Here is a 21,337-nt window from a genome sequence, read left to right as displayed (position 1 = left end):
TGAATATTCAAAGTTCAAACCTGTACATAAATCTTCATTAAATGCAAAAAAAAAAAAAAAAAAAAAAAAAAAAATTTTTTAAAATAAATTTTTATGCCAAAAAAAAAAAAAAAAAAAAAAAAAGAAAGCTTTATGTACTCTAAATTTGTCTGCCAAAAAAAAAAAAAGTATTAATAATTGGAAAGTTCCATCAGGATGTTCCTACTCTTGCAAAGAAGAAAGCTTTTTTCTCCCTTTATATCTTGGTCCTGGACATGTTACCTTTTAATTTTCATGCTGACGCCAACACACTCTCCTGTCAAGTATGGTTCAGTTTTAAATCATTTCACTTCGGGTTCCTACAGCCAAAATGTTGTAAGCCCAGGGAGATCCTTAGGAGACAGGCACTTAAGCAAAAACACATTGTTTGCTCCCTCTCTCACTGCCTTCTCCATTTGGCTTCCAACAGATTCTCACGTAGAAAAAATTGAGACGGTTTTTAAGAAGAAGGAATTCACAAAGGAACGAAGACCTGGCAGGAGGAATTCAAGGAAGGAGTGACGGAACCACCACCCCCCCTTATCTCAGAGAAACCGTAGTTCATGTTTCTCGACAGGTACGTACAGATATGTACAATAAGCAGGACTCACAAGGGGCTAATCACGCGGGCCAATTCCTACCCCGATCCTATGTAAAACATCAGGCAACCCCCCTGGTTTTTCTGGACAAGTTTTTGTTACTCTCAGGTAGCAAAGCTTCTCGGGCATTTCAATTCACAGGAAGTAGCCTCAGTTTAGTAGTCTGGCAGAATTGCCAACTTTTACGGAGTTAAGCTTCTCCCCTCCCCCAGGGAGTCTCACTGCTGGCGGGATGCACTGGATGATCTCCTCTTCCTTCTTTCCCCATCCACCCCCTCTGCTCCTCATTCATTTTGCGAACTGTCGCTCCGGACCCTTTTTGAGTTGGAGACTAGGAAGCCAGATGACGTAGGAGAAGCAGAAAAACTGTCACCTGAGCGGCGCCTGGGTGGCTCAGTCAGTGGAGCGTCTCACTTCAGCTCAGGTCATGATCTCATGGTTGGGGAGTTCGGGCCCCGCATGGGGCTCGCTGCGGTCAGCACCGAGCCCACTTCAGGTTTCTGTCCCTTCCCTGCGTGCACTCCCTTTCTCCCCCAAATTAATAAATCTTTAAAAAAAATGGTCGCTTGATTGTTATGTGATGATAGATCTGTCTATTAGCTTCCTGTTCCTCACAGGTGGGTCACCTTCCCGGGCTCCCTGTGGACTGGCAGAGGCCTCGTATCCTGGACAGTTGAACTCCATACTTACTCTTCACTTCCCCAGCCCCGAGGAAGCTGGCTCTGCTCTTAGCTTCTCCCAGCCGAGATCTGCCTGTCTTCACTTCAAGTCAGCCCTCGTGGGCAGGATCTATTAAAACCTGCGTGCTGGCTGTCTCTTGCAGGTGGCTCAGAACTGGCCCACATAACCATCCTGCATCTGCTTTACTCCAACAGTTTTCTCAGGGTGAGGGCTGCTCCCTGCAGCCACCTGTTCTAGATCTTACTGCCAACGTAGCCAGCTCCGCATATTTCTCACCCTTCCCGTTTTCTAGGCGCGAGTGAAACATACGCCCAAACACAGTGTCCCCCAAATTGAAAGGGGCACATAGGAGTCTCTCTGAGGAGACCTTCCCGAACCTATTGCCCCAGCTTGAGGTGAGGGATCGATGCCCCTTCACTCGCAGTCATATGGGACACGGACATCTCAAAACGTGTTCTCTCTTCTGTTTCCAAATTTCAATCCTCTGATTACGTCTAAGATAGTGAGAGTAGCTTGAAAACATTGTAATCAGGCTTCCTCCACTTCCTTTGAAAATTTTGTGTCACGGTCTCACACATCACCTTGGGGAGAGTTCTGTACGGCCTTGGGGCTTCAGCTGAACTTCCTGCAAGCTGTCTTCCTTGTGTCCCTGCAGAGCACATCTCCACCCTCCTCCGTCCTGCCTGCCACACAGTGACTTTATAGACAACATCAAGAGCCTCTTGCAGCCTCTGGTTTTCTGTTGGTTTCAGCCAATAGAAAACCCCAACAGGTGCTGAGGTGGGGGAAACAAAAGAGTGAGGGCAGAGTGTTGGTTCCTCCATTTCCCTTTGTTTGGGGTCACCTTGAACCTGGCCACCCCTTGACCAAAGACTCTTCGTGAGGTGACCCTCTCTTTTCAGCCTTCCCCTTCCAGGGTCTGGAAATCTTCTCCCTTCCCTTTTAGGCTTAGGGTGGCAACCTCTGGGATACTATAATTTCATATTACTATGAATTCTTGAAAATTCAAAGTAAATCTTTATAAACATTTTTAAAATATCTCACAAAAATATCCTTATTACGGAAGACCTTTAAGCCTGCAAGGAGAATACTGAAGCCATGGACCCCTGGTCCCATCCTAGAAGGCAATCAAAAAGCAAGAACTTTATTCCATCTCTGTCCTCTTTCAGTGTTGTTCAGCAATGGGACTCTTCTAATGAGTCACATTCTAATGTGACTCTTAAGAACACTTGATAGGACTACAACCATGACAAAGTTCACAAATATCTAATGTCACGAGCTACTTTTTCTGGAAGAGTCTATTACAACCCATTTATAAGCTGGAAATAAGGACAGACCTATCTTAAAGACTCGTCATAGACATTCAAGGAGACAGTGAAAATAAAATGTATGCTACGTGGCAAACACTCAACAAATGTTGGCTACTACTGTATTGACTTGTTTTAACTTGACTTATTCAAGGTGAAGACTAGCCCCGCGCTAGGAATACAATGAGCATTAAATTATTCTTTTGATGGAATAAAAGACAACAATAAATTACCAAAGCCTAGGTCTAGCACCTTCTCTGTTTTCCTTTTTCCACCACTAGGCGACACCACTGACCTGTCATAACCCATTCCCCTCCACTAGCCTTCAACACGGCCAACCTTAGCAATCACTGTGGATTAAGGAACAACAACAAAAGGGTATCTATTCTAGAAAGTAACTGTCCTAAATTATTCCTTTGTTTGAGTCTCCTTATTTCTCTGAATTGCCACTGGCTATTTGGTATAAATTTATTATTTCATTTCAGTGTGTGCTAAAAAAAGAGTCCTTGTTACTCAGGGAACCAATTCAGCATTTACCTATAGGGACAGGAAAGGGGCATTCATACAACCCCGCTCCACCGTCTCTCTTTGTAGAGGTTTCTTCTGTCACAAGAAAAGGGAACAATTTTCCTTTAGCCTCACAGCCTGCTTCTCTATGACAAGTTGATACAATGCAGTAATTAACCATTAAAATATTGCATATGATTCACAGGAGTGTTACAGACAAACTAATTTAAACCAAGGGCAGGTCTCCAAATCAGCAAAATAACTCTGAAAGCAGGAGAGAGAGAGAAAATAAACAAGAGAAAAGGTAAGCAACAGCTGCTATTAAAAGTAACGCCAGGCAGCTAAAACTGGCCTGAATGCATTCCTAAAAATGTAATTAGCCAAATCCTTCTAGAAATTAAACCATCAAAATGACATTATAGTACACTTAAAAAATGTATTTACAGAGTGAAAGAGCAGTCATTCTAGCGTCTCGCTATGTCCTGAGGGTTTCGGTTCGCATAAAGAAAGATGCGGAAGAGAATCCGATATCGTGGCATGAAGAAAGTTCAAATTGTCACAGATATATTTTGTGAAATGCTGATTCTTAAGTCCCTCAGCCGTGCGGAAGGGGAGGAAGAATTCACTTAATAAGCTGTCTTGTGGTTTCTTTGTCATCTTATGGGAAGATTAAAGTGAACAGAACCGATGTCTACCTGTTAGCTTTGCAACTACCGACATTTCTGGAAGGGCAATAACCAGAGAGGTGTCGAATTCTCCCAAATTCCTGGAGCTCACTTCTCAGCACGATGGGCATTAATACCCGGGTTCCTTCACAAGGCAAGGGGCAACTGACCTCCTCCTACAAAAGGGTCTCAATAAGACAGGACTGCCTGCTGATGACTGATGAAGACGTGGACAATTTGTAATTATATGAGATGCAGTGACACGTGAATTCATTCGAAATGCCTCCCGATAATATGCCCACTTCCCCGAAGGTGAATGTGAATTTAAGTGACAGGTCCCCAGATAAAGTCACAGAAGTACCAGAAACGCAGCGTGCAAAAATGAGAGCCGGAGGCATTTTGATGACCTTTCTTATTGGCTTTTGAATGACAAATACGCATTAGGAAGTTCCTGGAAGGAAGTTTGGTCATACTCAGGCAGAAGTGGCAGTGAGGAAGGGAGCAGGGTTGCTGAGGAGCAGACAGACGGACATGTGGAAAAGGGGCAGGTGTGCAAAACCTACTAAGAAAAGGCGAGGTGGAGAGTGATGCGGTGATATGGACAATCCATGGCGTGGTCCAAAGAGGGTTACCGAAGTCACTCACACAGCCTGTGGTTGTCGAAGCTCGGGAGGAAAATGGCAACAATGCTAAGACTGAGCTCTGGGTCTCCAGCTGAAGAGAAGACAGCAGGGAGGGGCAAGACAAGGCATCCAAAGCTGCCAAGAGCCTGAGTCCCCAGCACGCGTGGTGACCGGCAAGGGAAGGTGGGGCGGCCGTGATCTTTTGTGTCCAGACAGCAAAGGCCTCAAAGACTAATTATTCGATGTTGTTCAGGATCATGCCCATGACCCGTTATCTCAGGCTGCTGGGTGGCCCCGCCTACTCTCAATCTATGCTAACATGATTAGCTGTCGGAAATACACCACCATTGGCCAAAATGCATGAAACCAGGTGAGTAAGTTATGAATCAGAAATTAAGCTCCTACTCTCCCTTGATTTATAAAAAGTCTGGGACTGAATGACACAGCCTTGGATACCAAAAGCAATTGCCTCCTTAAGTGGCCTCCAAAGATAGCCACCTTCAAATTTCTTCCCTCTCTGCAAGCACATGCTACTCCTCACATCAAGAATTGGGGTCTAGGGGGGCCTGGGTGGCTCAATCGGTTAAGCGTCCGACTCTTCGTTTCAGCTCAGATCATGATCTCACAGTTTCGTGAGTTCGAGCCCCGCATCAGGCTCAGCACTGGCTTCATGGAGCCCGCTTGCGATTTATTCTCTTTCTCTCTCAGCCCCTCCCCCACTGGCACCGTCTCTGTCTCTCTCAAAATAAACAAACTTAAAAAAAAAAAAAAAGAATCGGGGTCTAATTCTCACTGATGTTCTGAAACTGACTTGTACAGGTTAGTGAGAGACGAGTACAAAATCTGGGGGAAATCTGAAAACTCACCAATTGCAAATTAAACACAGCCATTACAAAACTTGAATTACATATTTTATGTTAAGTTGTATCAAAAATAGAAGTCAGAATCTGAAACACACTCTTTCATAATTATTTTATTATCTGTTACTATCATCTGTGCTCTTTAGATTATTTATATCTATAGTAGCTGCATGGGAAAAATGCTATTATAATGGCATGCTTCTGCACATCTCTTCCCCATTTGTGTTGTGTGACAAATAAAATTATAATATATTTAAAGTCTACAATTTAATGACTTGATATGTGTATGTATTTGATATAATATACTTAAAGTCTGCAATTCGACGATGGGTATGTATGAGAAAGGATTGCCACAATGAAATGAATTAGTACATACATCCATCACCTCACGTAGGTACATTTTTATCTTTTTCCTTTTTTTCTCTTGGTGAGAACATTCACGATCTACTCTGTTTGCAAATTCCAATTATACAATAAAGTATTATCAACTATTCCCAATTCTGTTTTGATAAGATCATATGGGTACTTCCAAATTAGCCATAGTAGAAATTTACACTACAGAAATTGGCCAACACTACAAGTCAAAGTTTTTTTTTTTTTTTTTTTATTGTTGTATTGCTTATCTATAGCAGGTTAGGAAACTACAGTCCACAGACCCAAAGCAGCTCATTGACTGTTTTTGTATGGCCCATGAGCTAAACATTTTCTCTCTTTTTTAAACATTTTTTAATGTTTTTATTTATTTTTGAGAGAGAGACAGACAGAGACAGAGACAGAGCATGAGTGGGGAAGGGGCAGAGAGAGAGGGAGACACAGAATCGGAAGCAGGCTCCAGGCTCCGAGCTGTGAGCAAAGAGCCCGACGCGGGGCTCGAACCCATGAGCTGTGAGATCATGACCTGAGCCGAAGTCGGACGCTCAACCGACTGAGCCATCCAGGCGCCCCTAAACATTTTCAAATAGCTGCTATTTAAGTTCCTGTATACTATCCTCAATCTTGCATCTTAGACCACAAAGGCTAAATTATTTCCCACCTGGATCTCTATGGGAATAATTTGCCAGGTCTGGACTTAAGAAAGTTATAGAGAAGAAGTTAATAATTCAAGTTAAACTTCCAAGCGTGTTGTGTCTCTAGCCATCACATTGTGAACAGCATGTGCACAAAACCATGCTGTTGTTGACAAACAGGTGGAGTTCAGACAAAAGTCTTTGTGGTATCATTGTCTTGTTAAGGGAAACAAAAATATCAACTGTATTCTTGTTTGAAACTAGAGCTGTGCATCATCTGCAATGTACAAGTTGCACAAAAATTAACTAATTCATTCATATGAGATTTAATCGACTGTATGATTATTTATGAAAAAAGGGTTTTTAGAAATTGTGTGCTATATATTCTTTATATCAGTAATATATGTGTGTGTGTGTATGTGTGTGCACATCTATATATTTTTTCCAGACATTTACCAGCGTACTACTAATTTCCCTTGTGTCATCAGTCTGGGCTGATCTCTGAGACTTGCATGAACAATCGAAAATGATGGAAGTCATATTCTGAGACACTTCACATTAGGCCACAAGAATTGCAGCTGCCGCTCGAGTCTCTCAGAAAGCTCGCTCTTGTGGGGCGCCTGGGTGGCCCAGTGGGTTGAGCGCCTGACTTCAGCTCAAGTCATGATCTCGCAGTTCGCGAGTTCAAGCCCCACGTTGGGCTCTGTGCTGACAGCTCGGAGCCTGGAGCCTGCTTCGGATTCTGTGTCTCCCTCTCTTTGTCCCTCCCCCACTCCTATTCTGTCTCTCTCTCTCTCTCTCTCTCTCTCAAAAATAAACAAACATTAAAAAAAAAAAAAGCTCGCTCTCGTGATTGTCTCTCTTGGAACCTACGTGCCACACTGGGCCAAACTCAAGCCAGGTGACAGTCACAACTGAGCTCACAGTTAACCACCACCTGACTGTTAACTGCATGAGAAATTTTGAGCAAGCACCGTCCAGCTGAACTCGATAAACCCATAGAATATGAGAAATTCTAACTCCTATAACCTCCACGTTCTGGGAATGGCTTGCTACACAGCAGCACATGACTGGAATACGGTTTCGCTTTGGGGAGGAGGCAGTGAGGGGGCAGCTAATTGGACCCAACACATCATGATCTCAGGAATCCTGGCTTGGGGGACTGCAGCCCTGTTTTGTTCTGAGCTCTTGGTTCAGAAGCAAGTACAAGGACATGTTTGGCTGGGGGGGGGGGGCTTGAAAACAAAATGTAACAGAAAGGGGGGAATGGTAATGAATAATACACATCCACCTTTGCTTATAAATCGGAATCACCTAACACCATCCTCCGCTAGAGATGCAAGTGAAATACCCTCCAGCACTGACTCTATCTTGTTCCTTCGCTACCAGTCAACCCCACCCGGGCTTCCCAGACCGGCACGCGGCTCCTTCCGCAGCCTGCTTGCTTGCTTTCTGCACCAAGTCAAATCACCATTTTTGAGGCCAGCGTCGCTTAAATTCCCCTCCCCGCCCCAGCCTCGTTGCATCCTCTCTCATTATCTCATTCCCACTGCACAGCTGCCTAGGGAAGCCAGTGGGAATTTCTGAGCCCAGAGGAGAGGTTTATGCCCGGGGAAGGCTCTGTGTTTTCTCTAGCCCCCTTCCCGTCTCCTCCATGTAAACGCGTTTTTATCAGGATTACAGGAGAGAAGGACAGAGGCCCAGGGCACTACCCTGTGCCAAGAAAAGCACAAAGCACAGTGAGTAACTTTACAGTCTTTAAACTCTGGATCACCATCTATCTCATTCCTGCGGCAAAATGGTAGCTAGAAAAGCTATGTTGAGGTATTTTGTACAAGGTAGGGAAAGAAATGCACAGAAGTGGGGCTAGATGGGCCAAGTTCTGTGAATCCATATGTGAAGTCCGTCTGAAATCGGCCAACCGGTAAAACAGAGAAAAGTTGTCAACAAACATCAACTTAGCTCCAACTTAACTCAAGCTGTAGATATGAAACAGGAATCCCATCATAAGGCATTAGAAGGCACTTCTAGATAGGCTGGTTTTCAGGCTTCTTTGGTGTCTTTGGAGTATTTTTGGCCATCTACAGAAGGAGCTACCTACATACAAACTGTAAGGATTCTAAATATGATAAGCGTCAGCTGCTTAGTACATTTTGTTTCAAAGACAAAGTGCTGTTGCCACCGATATGATAAGCCAGTTTTTAAATAAGGATTTTTAATTCTCTCATCTCAGTTATGTCTTATTACCAAGAACCACTCATTGTAGCTCCAAAGGAATGTTAGTCCACTTTCATGGTTCTTTCTTTCATTTTTTTCATCCTGCCACTGTCCTCAAGAAGCTACCAATTAGTAGCTCTAAATTCATCCTTCAGATGCCTCACACACACGGATTATTAAATTCACACAATGAGGGGCGCCCGGGTGGCTCAGTTGGTTAAGTGTCTGACTTCAGCTCAGGTCACGATCTTGCGGTCCGTGAGTTCAAGCCCCGCGTCAGGCTCTGGGCTGATGGCTCAGAGCCTGGAGCCTGCTTCCGATTCTGTGTCTCCCTCTCTCTCTGCCCCTCCCCCATTCATGCTCTGTCTCTCAAAATAAATAAACGTTAAAAAAATAAATAAAAAATAAATAAATTCACACAATGAAAGTTACCGTGTTTGGCATTTCCTTCAACCCCCTTTGGACCGTTGGGCCAGGCAGGAACTGAGAACTCCTAACACCTCAACTATGCAGAGTTTTGTTACTTGGGGTTAGTATAATGCTCAAAAGTAATACTGCTTCATTCCAATAAAAAAATCTCTACCAGGGGCGCCTGGGTGGCTCAGTAGGTTAAGCGACTGACTGCAGCTCAGGGCATGATCTCACGGTTCGTGGATTCGAGCCCTACATCAGCCTCTGTGCTGACAGCTCAGAGTCTGGAGACTGCCTTGGATTCTGTGTCTCCCTCTCTCTCTGCCCCTCCCCTGTTCGTGCTCTGTCTCTCTCTCTCAGAAACTAACTTAAAAAAAAAACCAAAACTCTACCATTAAATTTTTTTTCAATAACTGCTCTCCATTTGGAGTACTGATCTGAAAACGTTAAATCACAGCAAGGTAAACCAGAATACTCCCGTTCTTGAATTCTAGAAACGGGCTGAGAAGAAATATCACACTTTCCTTCCTACACGGTACGTCCTACCCAGTCCCTTGCCCCGTAATCTTTGTTCCTATTTACTTTTATGTACTTGCTTTATTGACCAAATCTCCTCTATATCAGGGGCCGAAAATTATTTTTCAGTATGAATATTTGGGAGTTAGATGATGTTTATAAATAAAAACTAATGATTTTTATAAGAAGCAAAGAAGTGAAGACAAAGAGGAAGAAGGGCTGGTATGAAGAGTAGAGAAAAGAAGGATTCAACCAAGGACGGCCTGGGGACGTCTAGCCTGCAATCACTGACTCTAGACGACTCACTGGTGAAGCCCAGAGGGGGCTCAAAGCCTACAACTAGCCTTGCCCAAGGGTATCATATCCCAAGCAGTGAAAACAGTACTGGGGTGGGACAAACGTGGATTTTACTTCTGACTGTACTTTGGACCAATGATCTAACCTCTTAAGATTCCAATGCCCTCACCTGCAAGATGGAGATCGTGGCAAAGACTGGCTAAGTATTTTTCAAGGTGGTTCTTCTTGGACACGTAGCTAGACTACATTTCTTTGCTTTCCTGCAGCCAGACGTGACCACGGGACTGCACCGACGAAAGGTGAGCAGAAGTGATGGATGCTACGTGTGGTCCTCCGAGCTCTTCCTCCCCTCGGTGATAGAATGGAGATGCCTGCAGGCATCTTGGGAGCTACACAGTGAGCACGGTCTCTGGGTCACCCGCGGCCACTGGACCAGGAACACCAAAGTGGATCACTGCACCGGCAAAACCTGAACAATTTCCGTGTTGAGTCTCCGAGAGTTGGGGTTTATCTGATATAGCTGTTAGAGCTACCTTAACCCCTACAGGGGGGACCACAGCACGCTTGTCTCATGAGCTTTCTGCGAGGGTTAAATGAGATGATGCTTGCAAGCCCTCACTCTACTGTCTGCTACGCAATGAGCGTTCGCTATCAAATGTTAACTCTTTAGCAAGGAGGAGCCGGCATGCCTGGATAGTAGACGAAATGGAGGCACTTATGACTTAAAAACCTGGAGGCGAGGTTGCACAGATTTCCACTGGTTGGCCAGTTGGGTTTGAAAAGTCACCTTCGGTGTAAGCGTTTGGTGTTTTAAAGAATATGCTAAACAAAAATAATCTATGCTCCCTGGAAATATTAACTGTTATGCATTCCATGACACAACAAAGTATGTACTTACTCTAATGGTGCTTCCATCTTGAACTCCAGAATCTCTAATCTCAAACAGTGAGAAATCATATTTGGTGCTTAAAATCGGTAAACCAGATTTTGGACTGGTGTGCTCAAGTCTTAAAGCCCCGGTTACAATGGTTCTCATGATGCTTCACTGCGGCCTTAGAAAATGTTCCCTTTTGTTAGGGAAGAGTTTAACAGTGATCTTGGGAATTCATTCTGGTCTGGGCTCTAAACGCTAAGGGAAAATGTTGGTACTTTTCCCTCCGCGGCGTTCCAAGGTGCAGCTTGGCTGGTAAGCTCTACAGGGCAGAATGAGTCAGCGGTCTGAGTCACTTTACCAGAATGTATCCCATGTGTTCTGTTCCAGGTCTCAAATAGCAGAGTGGCTGGTCATGAGGAGGCCCCGGGCTGAGAGCACAGCAGAACCCTAGAGAGAAAACAAGCCCTAACACTTCCCTCAGACTCCAGCTCCAAATAAAGGAGTCGAAATGTCAAGGGTAGAAAATCCCCACTGTTCCTCATTTAAAGGAAATTGATTTGAAATGAAAGTAAGCAGAAGCAGCAACACATCAAATGTGCTTAGCAGGCAATGGGTTCATTCAGACAGTCTTGTAAGTTTTATTCCTTGAAATTGTCGGGAAATGACTACTTTTACAAAAGTATACTTTACTGGTTGAATTGTGTCCTCCTCCCCACCCCCAGATTTATATATTGAAGTCCTAACTTCCAGTACCTCAGAATGTGACCTTATTTGGACAGAGGGTCGCTGCAGATATAGTAAAGATGAGGTCATTGAGTGGGCTCTAATCCAGTATGGCTGGTGTCCACATAAAAAAGGGAAAATTTGGACACAGAGACAAGGAGAGAGGAAAGATGATGGGAAAATAAAGGGTGCCCTGGTGGCTCAGTCGTTAGGTTGACTAGTCGTTCGTCAGACAAGCGTCTGACTCTTGCTTTCGGCTCAGGTCATGATCTCACGGTTTGTGAGTTTGAGCCCTGCACTGAGCCCTGATTTGGGTTCCCTGCTGTCAGCAAAGAGCCCACTTTGGATCCTCTGTCCCCCACTCTCTCTGCCCTTCCCCACTCACGTGGGGAATATGTAGTGTGTAAGCCCCACAAGATGTGTGCTATATTTGGACTCAGAACAACCTGGAGGTCATGTGAAAGGGAGAGCATATCTTCTCCGTGGTCCTAGCCTCCAAGTTCTCCTTGTTAAGAAGGGCTCCCCCGCTGGCCATGCTTCTGGTAAAGGCCACTTTTTATCTACTGCTCCTCAAAGTTACATTCATTCTGACCTCATATGGAGCAGAGCACCGAAACTCTGTATCATGACAATTATTTGCTTTCTGTGGTAGATCTTTCAATAATGTCTACAACACTGATTAGATTACAACTCTTATCTGTGATATATACTACCATGAAAATGAGAAAGAAAGGGGTTAGTAGCTTTCTCCTTACAATGTGGAGGGCCAGAGGTGACCCAGCTGTCAAAGCAATGGTTTTACCTCCTAAACCTAATTTACCTCAATTAACTTAAAATAGTGTCTAACTGTGATTGAATAAATACATGAAACGAGCTTGAAATTAATGGAAGACACGATAACTATTTCAGTCCTAAGCTGGTCCTTTAGACTTAATTTTGCAAGAGTTTCAGGGAATGTTATAAACAATGGAGAATTTATAAAAGTCATCAGGAAGTAGCTAAGTCTTGAGATACGCTGAAGTATCTACAAGACTATGAAACTTAGAAACTATGAGACTTAGAAACTCATAGGAACTGGGGTGCCTGGGCGGCTCAGTCGGTTGGGTGACCCACTCTTGATCTCAGCTCAGGTCATGATCTTATGGTTTGTGAGTTTGAGACCCACGTTGGGCTCTATGTTGATAGCTTGGAGCCTACTTGGGATTCTCTCTCTCTCCCTCTCTCTGCCCTGCCCCTGCTAATGCTCTCTCTCTCTCTCTCTCTCAAAATAAATAAATAAACTTTAAAAAGATTTAAAAAAAGAAACCCAGAGGAACTAAAAATATTTCTTTGAGAATCCAAAGGGCGTTTAGACAGCTGCTCCAAAACACACAGAATAAGATTGTGGGTATTCCATCATGATTTTAAAAAGTGAGGTCCATGGGAATGGAAAGGAGGCTGAAATATAATCAAATGTGAGTAGGGATCAGAAAACACCACATCACGGGATGCTCTGTGGAGAAAACCAAACTCTTCCCTTAACTGGGAGATTTTTTCCAACAGACAGACTGAATAAATAACGTGCGTTTTCTCTTTCAAAGAAATCATAGGAAGTTACTAAGGAGATGCTTTCCCATTTCTCAGTCATCTTTACTATCCCCATTATGCACAAGTGAAAAGCTCTCATTCAGCTGATGGGAGTTTAATCTGTGTACCCTTCTTTACATATACAAATGTCCTTCCTCCTCCCAGAAGATCATACAGTGTTTCCAGAGATATACTTAACTGCCTGATTAATTACTGGACCTCTACGTAAATTACTGTAAACATGTAGATGATCATTTTATCACTTATTCAGCTCGACCAACATTTACAGTTTAACATATCTGACAAAGCCATTTCTATACCCCTATAATATAACTAAAGGTACGTGAAAGCTATGGTAAGTCTATAATAATAGCCTTAAAATAATTTGCTAACTACAGACAGTTCCCTAAGCAATTACAAGATGCTGTATGTTAATTCAGAAAGGAATTCCAAACAAGGCACTTAAAACCTAATAAGATGCCATTAAATGAAGGGAGACAGGGGAGGGAGGAGGGGAAAGAAAACCCTAAGGCTTGAACTAGGAGAAATGATTCTCTGAGCTACTGACCCTTGCAAGATCCACGTTTTCCTTGGATTTCTATACACAAAGCAGATTTCTAATTGAAGGTGATTATCTAGTTACTACATCCCAAATTGCATGTGTTTCTTGTATTGAGTCACATCCACATCTAATTATATGGAGCATTTATCAATATGAAAGTCCATAGAAATAATTGAGTCAACCTACGAACTACATACAATGAGAACGTGCTCTATAAACCATGAGGCGCTGTATAACCACCAAATGTGATTATCTCCAGTGACAACAGTCTGCCTCCTGGTACTCATATGGATCTATTCAGATTGACATCTGAATTATGATGTCAATCCACTGGGAATAAACTTTCCACAGAAATTACAGAAAAAAAGCACCTGGTTTGCTCTTGGTTTTTCTGAGGTATGGATACCTCTTGCGTACCTGCTGGTCACTAGAAATACACACGTCGATATCGTCATCAACACCATAAGGAAAAAGAAAAAGCATGGCAACACACAATTCTAAAAACAAAAATATGAAGTGCTATACAGCACTTTTTGTCGCCATAAACTTGAGAGCTGAGTGCCTCGATCAAGGCGACGTAACAGTAAAGAAATATGCAGACTTCTGCATGGCACAAATGTGCTTCTGTAAAATATCATCCCCGTTAGTTAGGTTAATTAAGATGAACATACAAGTCATTGAAAACCCCCAAAGTCGACAAAAGATAATTTACCAAGGAAACACACAAAGGCAAAAGTAATATTCACTCTGAGTCATTCATTTAACAGATTGGAAGGAGCGTCTTATGAATACTTGAGCTGTCACCATTGATTACCAAAAATGACACGCATCCAAATAGCTTACAAGGGCCAAAGGACAACCTGTTTTCCTACAAAAGTTCGATGGACAATGTGGGCTGGTGCACAGAACGAGTGGAAGTGAATCTGATCCCACATACAATCGCCGCTATTAAGCGGACTATACATACGCACACATACAAACTTGAGTATTTGCGTTGTAGGTTTTGTTGTACTCAGATGAATGAAATAGCACTGATCCTGGGAATCCATGTTTGGCATTTTTCATTGACTTAGCACAGTGTTTCCATCCAAAATAATAACCTGCATTCCTAGTCAAATATATCACAACAAAGCATTCAAAGCAAAAGACCAACACTGACTTATGCTGTAGAATAATCTTTTGTAAAATTTGTCATTGCCACCCCCCCAAAATAAACATTCCCACCCTTACCTCGAGGGTCATGTTCACGGTACTGATGGCCACTTTTATTTCTCCATCGGACAGTTCTTTTATGTCCTTCAGCATTGTCTGTTCAATACTTAAACCTACAGATGAGAGGGGAAAAACATTATTTACACTTGGGGAACTGTTTTGGGTACTATCAAGGGACTATGTAAAGAATTCACCCTGTTAATTTCAATGTATTCTCCCAATAAGATCTCTTTTACCCATAACGAACACACACATTAAAGCAAAAATCACATCAGAGACAGTATTTGCACCAGTTAGGTTCCTAGCAAGAAATAGAATTCACCCCTCATCACACACACACACACACACACACACACACACACACACACACACAGAGTTTTTAATGGTAGGACACATACAGAAGTATGGGTGGGGCCAAGAAAATGAATAAAAGATGGTGAGGCATCCAGACACTGGCAAAGGGACAAGGGAAGAAACAGACCTGAAAGTACAGGAGAGGGGCCGTCAAAAACTTAGCGGCAAATCAGTAAGGACGCAAGGGAGAAATAGTACAGCCTCTTTATTCTCCTTCCTTGGATCCTCACATCCCATGTGTTACTAACGCTTTTCACTAACCAGAAGGCAGAGGATTAAACACTCAGAGGTCAGCCTCTAGAGGCCCACAGCAGACCAGGGCAGAGAATGGAATGGGGAGGAGTGAGCCAATGACAAAAACCTAACATAATCATGCAAGCTAGCTAAGGAATACATCGCAAGATCAAAATTTGCTTTCAGGATGGATTCAGTTGGGCCTTCATACTTTCTATTGTAATTTAATTCAAAGTGCACTTCATCGGGGCACCTGGGTGGCTCAGTTGGTTAAGCGTCCGACTTCAGCTCAAGTCATGATCTCGCGGTTCATGGGTTCGAGCCCTGCATGCGGCTCTGTGCTGACAGCTCAGAGCCTGGAGCCTGCTTCGGATTCTGTGTCTCCCTCTCTCTCTGCCCCTCCCCCACTTGTGCTCTGTCTCTCTCTCCCTCTCTCTGAAAAATAAATAAATGTAAAAAAATTAAAAAAAATTACAACTCTCTACCAATCACAGCAGTGTGGGGAAACAGATGGGTATGAAATATTTTCCTTTGACTTGAAGACTAACAGGCCACAATCTATCATACGGCAGCATAAAATGAGTTATAGAATATGTTGTGACATTAAAATCTTGGTCTAGTCTTGAAAGTGAATGACATAAACTCACCCCATCGTGTGGCCACACTTACACCTACACGCACGCGTGTACATTGGGAGCAAATGCGCCGGGGCCCCGCCCACACGTCCTCACACCTTCCGTGGCCGTGTGCCCCGGCATGACGCCCAACCACGAAAGCCCGCTCTGGGGGGGATTAACAGCCCCCGGGCCTGAGCAGCCCCCAACAGTCCAGTGGCATGCTGGTAAATATTTACCAACCAACAGCGAAGCTTGATCTGTAGCGTTTGTTCATCCCTGTGGTGGCAATACTCCCACCAGGGCTGATTTCCAGCTGCCAACCCAACATAATCCAATTCACAAAACTTCTGAGTTTTAACAACTGGCCCCTGGAGCTTGGATGAGCAAGTTCTAACACACTTGGGATCTAACACACATGGGATAACACTGAGGTGCAATTCCTCTCTCTTTCCCCGGGCTCCCCACCGCGGGGTGACGTTATGGCTTCCCACAGAGCTAACCTGCCCCATGAACCCCTCCGTCCCCTCTCAGTGCTTCTTGGGTTCCTCTGCAAAATAAACTGCTTTGCCTCTGGCTCTGTCCCCGGGGGATTCCAAACTGAGGGAGAAAGCTTTGTCTGGGGCTGGCCTGGTCACTCGCCAGCTGTGTGCGTGATGACCAGAAAGCAAAGCCGCCCTTCTGTGCCTCAGTGTTCACATCTGGAAACTGGGGGTAATACCTGTCAGGATTGTCATGAAGACTCATATAATCCGTGCCAAGTTATTCCAGCATCCGTGAATTATATTTGTCTCTCATGACGATGAAACAACTGAGCCAGGAAATCCACTGTCTTGATAAAGCTTCGATTTAGAGAATAATTTTATCTGCTTAGCTGTCTTCGCTCTTTCTTTTTCTTTCTAAAATTAATTGATTTATGAAATCCCGTTGTACTTGACATTGCTCCTGCCACATTGCTCAGAATAGAACCTTCTCGGCACAGGGATTTCATGTAATGAGGCATCCGGGGTGCACGTTAGACCCGTGAATTACCCATACATGCAGACGCAAAGGCCCCAGAGGTGAGTGTGTGGTACGGGCTGCCTGCTTCCAGGCGAGTCAACATCATGTGCCTGACAATCTTCCACAAGCACGGACAGTAGGGAAGAAAACAAAGGCGCTGGCAACGTGCCACCCCAGAAACCATCCCTACTCAGGCGCTATGACAGAGAGCCGGGGGACAGAGTCACTCACCCTGAGCGCTGAATTGGGTCTCCTGCAGGACGTTGATGATGTCCTCTCTCGGAGGCAAGCTGGGAAATTTTTCTTCCAGGATAGAGAGAATTTCTTCCTGCTTCTCTGAGATCTTCTCGGATTCCATGGTCATCCACTTGAAAAGGATGCTACCTAAAAGACATGAATGAAAATGGCCTTTCACTTTCCAGCCAAGCCAGGATGGGAGCCAGGAAAATCCATGTTTTCTGGCTTGTCTGTCTATCCATACTTCCACTTTCAGTTTCTTGTCTGGACCAGAGGCCTCCGTGGAGTAGCTTTCAAGAGGCAGGTGTTAGAAAACGCTTCAGATACTGTCTGCCCCGCCTCTCTGATCGCCAGGTATTCATCTCTGCAAATGTAACATCCTACTGCACACTTCGTAGGACAGAGTTTATGGGTAAAGGAACAAAATGGATAGCTTTTCCCACCCACACAAACCTACAAAAATGATATACATGTTTTTATCATTTCAGAATGGAATTTAAGGGCAAACTCTTTTAAAATACTAATATTATTTACTATTTCCCTTTAATATTCCCTTTAAGAGACCACAGAGGAGACTGCTTCCACTCATCACATTACACATTACAGGGTTCACATATGAACTTCTTCCTTTTAACAACTCAAGGACTGCATAGTCTGTCAGCAGGAAAGGAATCGGACAAGGTGGTGAATCTGGAGCCCATTCTCAATCTCCCAGGAACCACACACTTCTTCGAAGTTACTGTTATCCATTTATAAGAATTCACAAGCTGGGGGTAAATTACAGGCCTCCATTACACAGTAATTTGCCAACAGGAATGACCTTCCTCTGACAAACTCCTGGAATTTTCTGTGCACCATCTCACCATGAAAAGGAGGATTTGTCACTTGTCACATCCCCTTCCCCTGTATCTTGATCCGGGCTAACATGGAGCCACGGGGGAAAGAAAAGTTTTACTTATGATGAATGACGAAACTCTCTCTAAGTCTCCACACCTGTTGATTAATCAAGGTGTCACCATCTCTCCCAACATGGGGCTCGAACTCATGACCCTGAGATCAAGAGCCACCTGTTCCACTGAGCCAGCCAGGTGCCCCACCACTTGCCCATTTTAAAACAGAAATAGGGGCGCCTGGGTGGCGCAGTCGGTTAAGCGTCCGACTTCAGCTCAGGTCACGATCTCGCGGTCCGTGAGTTCGAGCCCCGCATCGGGCTCTGGGCTGATGGCTCAGAGCCTGGAGCCTGTTTCCGATTCTGTGTCTCCCTCTCTCTCTGCCCCTCCCCCGTTCATGCTCTGTCTCTCTCTGTCCCAAAAATAAATAAATGTTGAAAAAAAAAATTAAAAAAACAAAAAGCAAAACAAAACAGAAATAATACTGCTTTCCCAGCTTGCAAAGTTATATTGAGAATCAGTGAATGCAAATATCATAATAACAGTAAATATGCCAAATATATTTAAAGCATTTCATTCATTCATTCATTCATTCATTCATTCCTTCAACAAAGAAGCACTTGCTATGGGCAGGGCACAATGCTAGATGCAATGATTCAAGACTGAGATACAGACATTCATACCCCTTGAAGCTCATAGTCGTTTAGGGGCTACAAATAAGTAAACACATACAATTCGATCATTAGAGGGATGAGGAATATCACTGAGGAATACACAGTAGTCTAGATCTAGACCAGAATCTAGGAGTCACAAAAAGCTTTGTAGAGAGAGTTAACCTTGGCTGAGACTTGACGGATAACTTAATGTAAAGGAAAAGTAAGAAGATTATGGTCACGTAGACCATGTGCAAAGGCACTGAGGTGGGAGAGGCTCTGGAGGGATTCTTACAAAACGTAAATGTCAGGGGCACCTGGGTGGCTCAGTCGGTTAAGCATCCAACTCTTGATTTCAGCTCAGATAGTGATCTCACGGGTGGTGGGACTGAGCCCCGTGTTGGACACTGCACTTACAGTGAGAAGCCTGCTTGGGATTCTCTCTCCCTCTCTCTCTCTCTGCCCCTCACCCATCCCCCCCCCTTTCTCTCTCACTCAAAAATAAATAAATACACGTTAAAAAAAGAATCCCTCTAGCTACCAAGCAGAGAATGAATCAGACAAAGCATACCAGGAGAATTAGAAGGCTGTTTTAGATGAGAATCAAGGAAGAAGCAGTCCACAGGCAGAGAAGTGGACGGATTCAAGATAAATTATCATTTAAAGGTGGGGAGCAGCCAGCTGGATTCTTCAGTCTGACAATTTCTGGCACAGAATCCAAAACATAAAGGTGGCTTTTCCACTCTTTGTTGAGGCAACGGTGAGTGTGAATTTCAAAAAAGACCCTCATCTGCTTCTGGCTCTGATAAACTACTTGTACCAAGAACAAGGAGAAAAGCTAGATAAAAGACCAAAAAAAAAAAAAAATTACACTAAAATATATTTTAAAAAACCCGTGATGACATCAGGCAGTTACCCAGGTGACCATCTTAAAAGTGAAGATCCTGGAGAGAAGGAAAGCGCGAAGGGGTGACGCCCACGCTTGGTGTTGTTCGTCCTCTCTGGGTATTTGTTAATTTAGAAGTTGTAGCTAGTGAGAGAAGAAGATTCACAGACCTAACAATAGTTTCACAGGGATAGGGAGGCAAAAATTGAGGTTTAGGGCTCTCTGCAGAGAAGGAGTCTCGGGTTAAATAACCCAGGTTTTGAGAGGAGGCCCCTGGAGAGCCATACCCTGGGAAAGAGGTTGGAGAAAAATGATCTGCAGGGTGAGTCTGGTCCACCACCAGATTTTCTCAATAAAGTTTTGGTGGAATACAGCCACACTTATTAACGTTGCTCATGGATGTTTTTGTGCTATAATGATGGTGTGAGTAGTTGCAACAGAGACTGTAGGCTTGCAAAGCCTAAAATATTTACTGCTTGACTTTACGCCGATAAAGTCTGCTGACGTCTACCACGGCCAAAGGATGAGGCAAGAGTAGATTAGTCCTCAAGACGACGCAAGTCCTGACTTGAGTCAGGTCAAACACAAAATAGATGAAGTTTCTCTGACATTCTTCTAGCTACCTCTGGTGCCAGAAGCCTGTCCTCTCTGGAGCAAACAAATCTCATCATCCATCGCTTCATCATCTCTACGTCTTTCATGTATGCTGTTCAGCAGTCAGTGACAAATTACCAGGCATTAAAAAATATATATATGATCAAATGACTGAAAAGTTCAGGGGGGGAAAAAACTCATGAGAGAAGGAATGGAAACAGAACTAGAGGGAATTTTTAAAAAGGAGCTGGAGAACTACAGTAGAGAATTAGAACCTATAAATAAAATATGCAAAAGAAATTTTTAAACTGCAAGTTTAATCATTGAATGTAAGAACTCAAAAAAAAAAAAAAAAAAAAACAGGCATGCCTGGGTGGCTCAGTTGGTTGAGTGTCTGACTTTGGCTCAGGTCTTGATCTCACAGTTCGTGGGTTCCGGCCCCGCGTCGGGCTCTGTGCTGACAGCTCAGAGCCTGGAGCCTGCTTCGGATTTTGTGGGTGTGTCTTTCTCTGACCCTCCCCTGCTTGTGCTCTGTCTCTCTCTCTCAAAAAATAAAATAAAGGGGCGCCTGGGTGGCTCATTCAGTTGAGCGTCCGACTTCAGCTCAGGTCACAATCTTGCAGTTGGTGTGATCGAGCCCTGCATTAGGCTCTGTGCTGACAGCTCAGAGCCTGGAGCCTGCTTCTGATTCTGGGTGGGTGTGTCTCTCTCTCTCTCTACCCCTCCCCTGTTCATGCTCGGTCTCTCGCCCTCAAAAGAAAATAAGCATTTAAAAACTAAATAAGTAAAATAAAAAGTTTAAAAAAAAAACGTCTAAAAAGAACTCAAAAAATATGTTCAATGACAGATGAGATCCACTGAGAAGATTAGTAAATTGGAAACTAAGTCAGAAGAAAATCTCCATGCTGAAGTATGGAGAGACTAAAGGGATGAAAAATCTACAGATGAGCATAAGAGACCCAGGGAACATGGAGAAAAGGCCTGACATACATGCAATGGAAGTTTCCCTTGGAGGAGAGAAAAACGGGACTAAGATTATATTTAAAAAGGCAACAGCCAATCACCTTTCAAAATTAATGAAAGATATTACTCCACGGTATTTGTGTTCAACTATGAACCCAAATCAGGATAAACACAAAGAAAAAGACCTCTAGCCATATGACACTAAAACTGCTAAAAATTACAGAGAATAGAAATTTGAAATCAATCAGAAAAAGACAACATGACT

At 43.7% G+C, this 21,337-nt stretch overlaps 1 protein-coding gene across 8 annotated transcripts in view; it reads right to left on the bottom strand.

Annotated features, from left to right (window-relative positions):
- PRUNE2 (prune homolog 2 with BCH domain) overlaps nucleotides 1-21,337 on the bottom strand; it is a 274,947-nt gene that overhangs the window by 170,251 nt on the left and 83,359 nt on the right. For all 8 annotated transcript variants that reach the window (XM_040449313.1, XM_040449305.1, XM_040449310.1 and 5 more), the window contains exons 5-6: nucleotides 17,081-17,233; nucleotides 14,664-14,758 (exon numbers count right to left, since the gene is read on the bottom strand). In XM_040449313.1, the coding sequence (XP_040305247.1) occupies nucleotides 14,664-14,758; nucleotides 17,081-17,233 (248 nt within the window). The remainder of the gene's footprint in view (nucleotides 1-14,663; nucleotides 14,759-17,080; nucleotides 17,234-21,337) is intronic.

The sequence above is a fragment of the Herpailurus yagouaroundi genome, unplaced genomic scaffold (assembly GCF_014898765.1).
Source record: "Herpailurus yagouaroundi ecotype Mexico unplaced genomic scaffold, PumYag 199, whole genome shotgun sequence".
NCBI lineage: Eukaryota > Metazoa > Chordata > Mammalia > Carnivora > Felidae > Herpailurus > Herpailurus yagouaroundi.
Note: the sequence above shows the minus strand (reverse complement) of the source record. Positions and strands in the feature narration are given on the sequence as shown.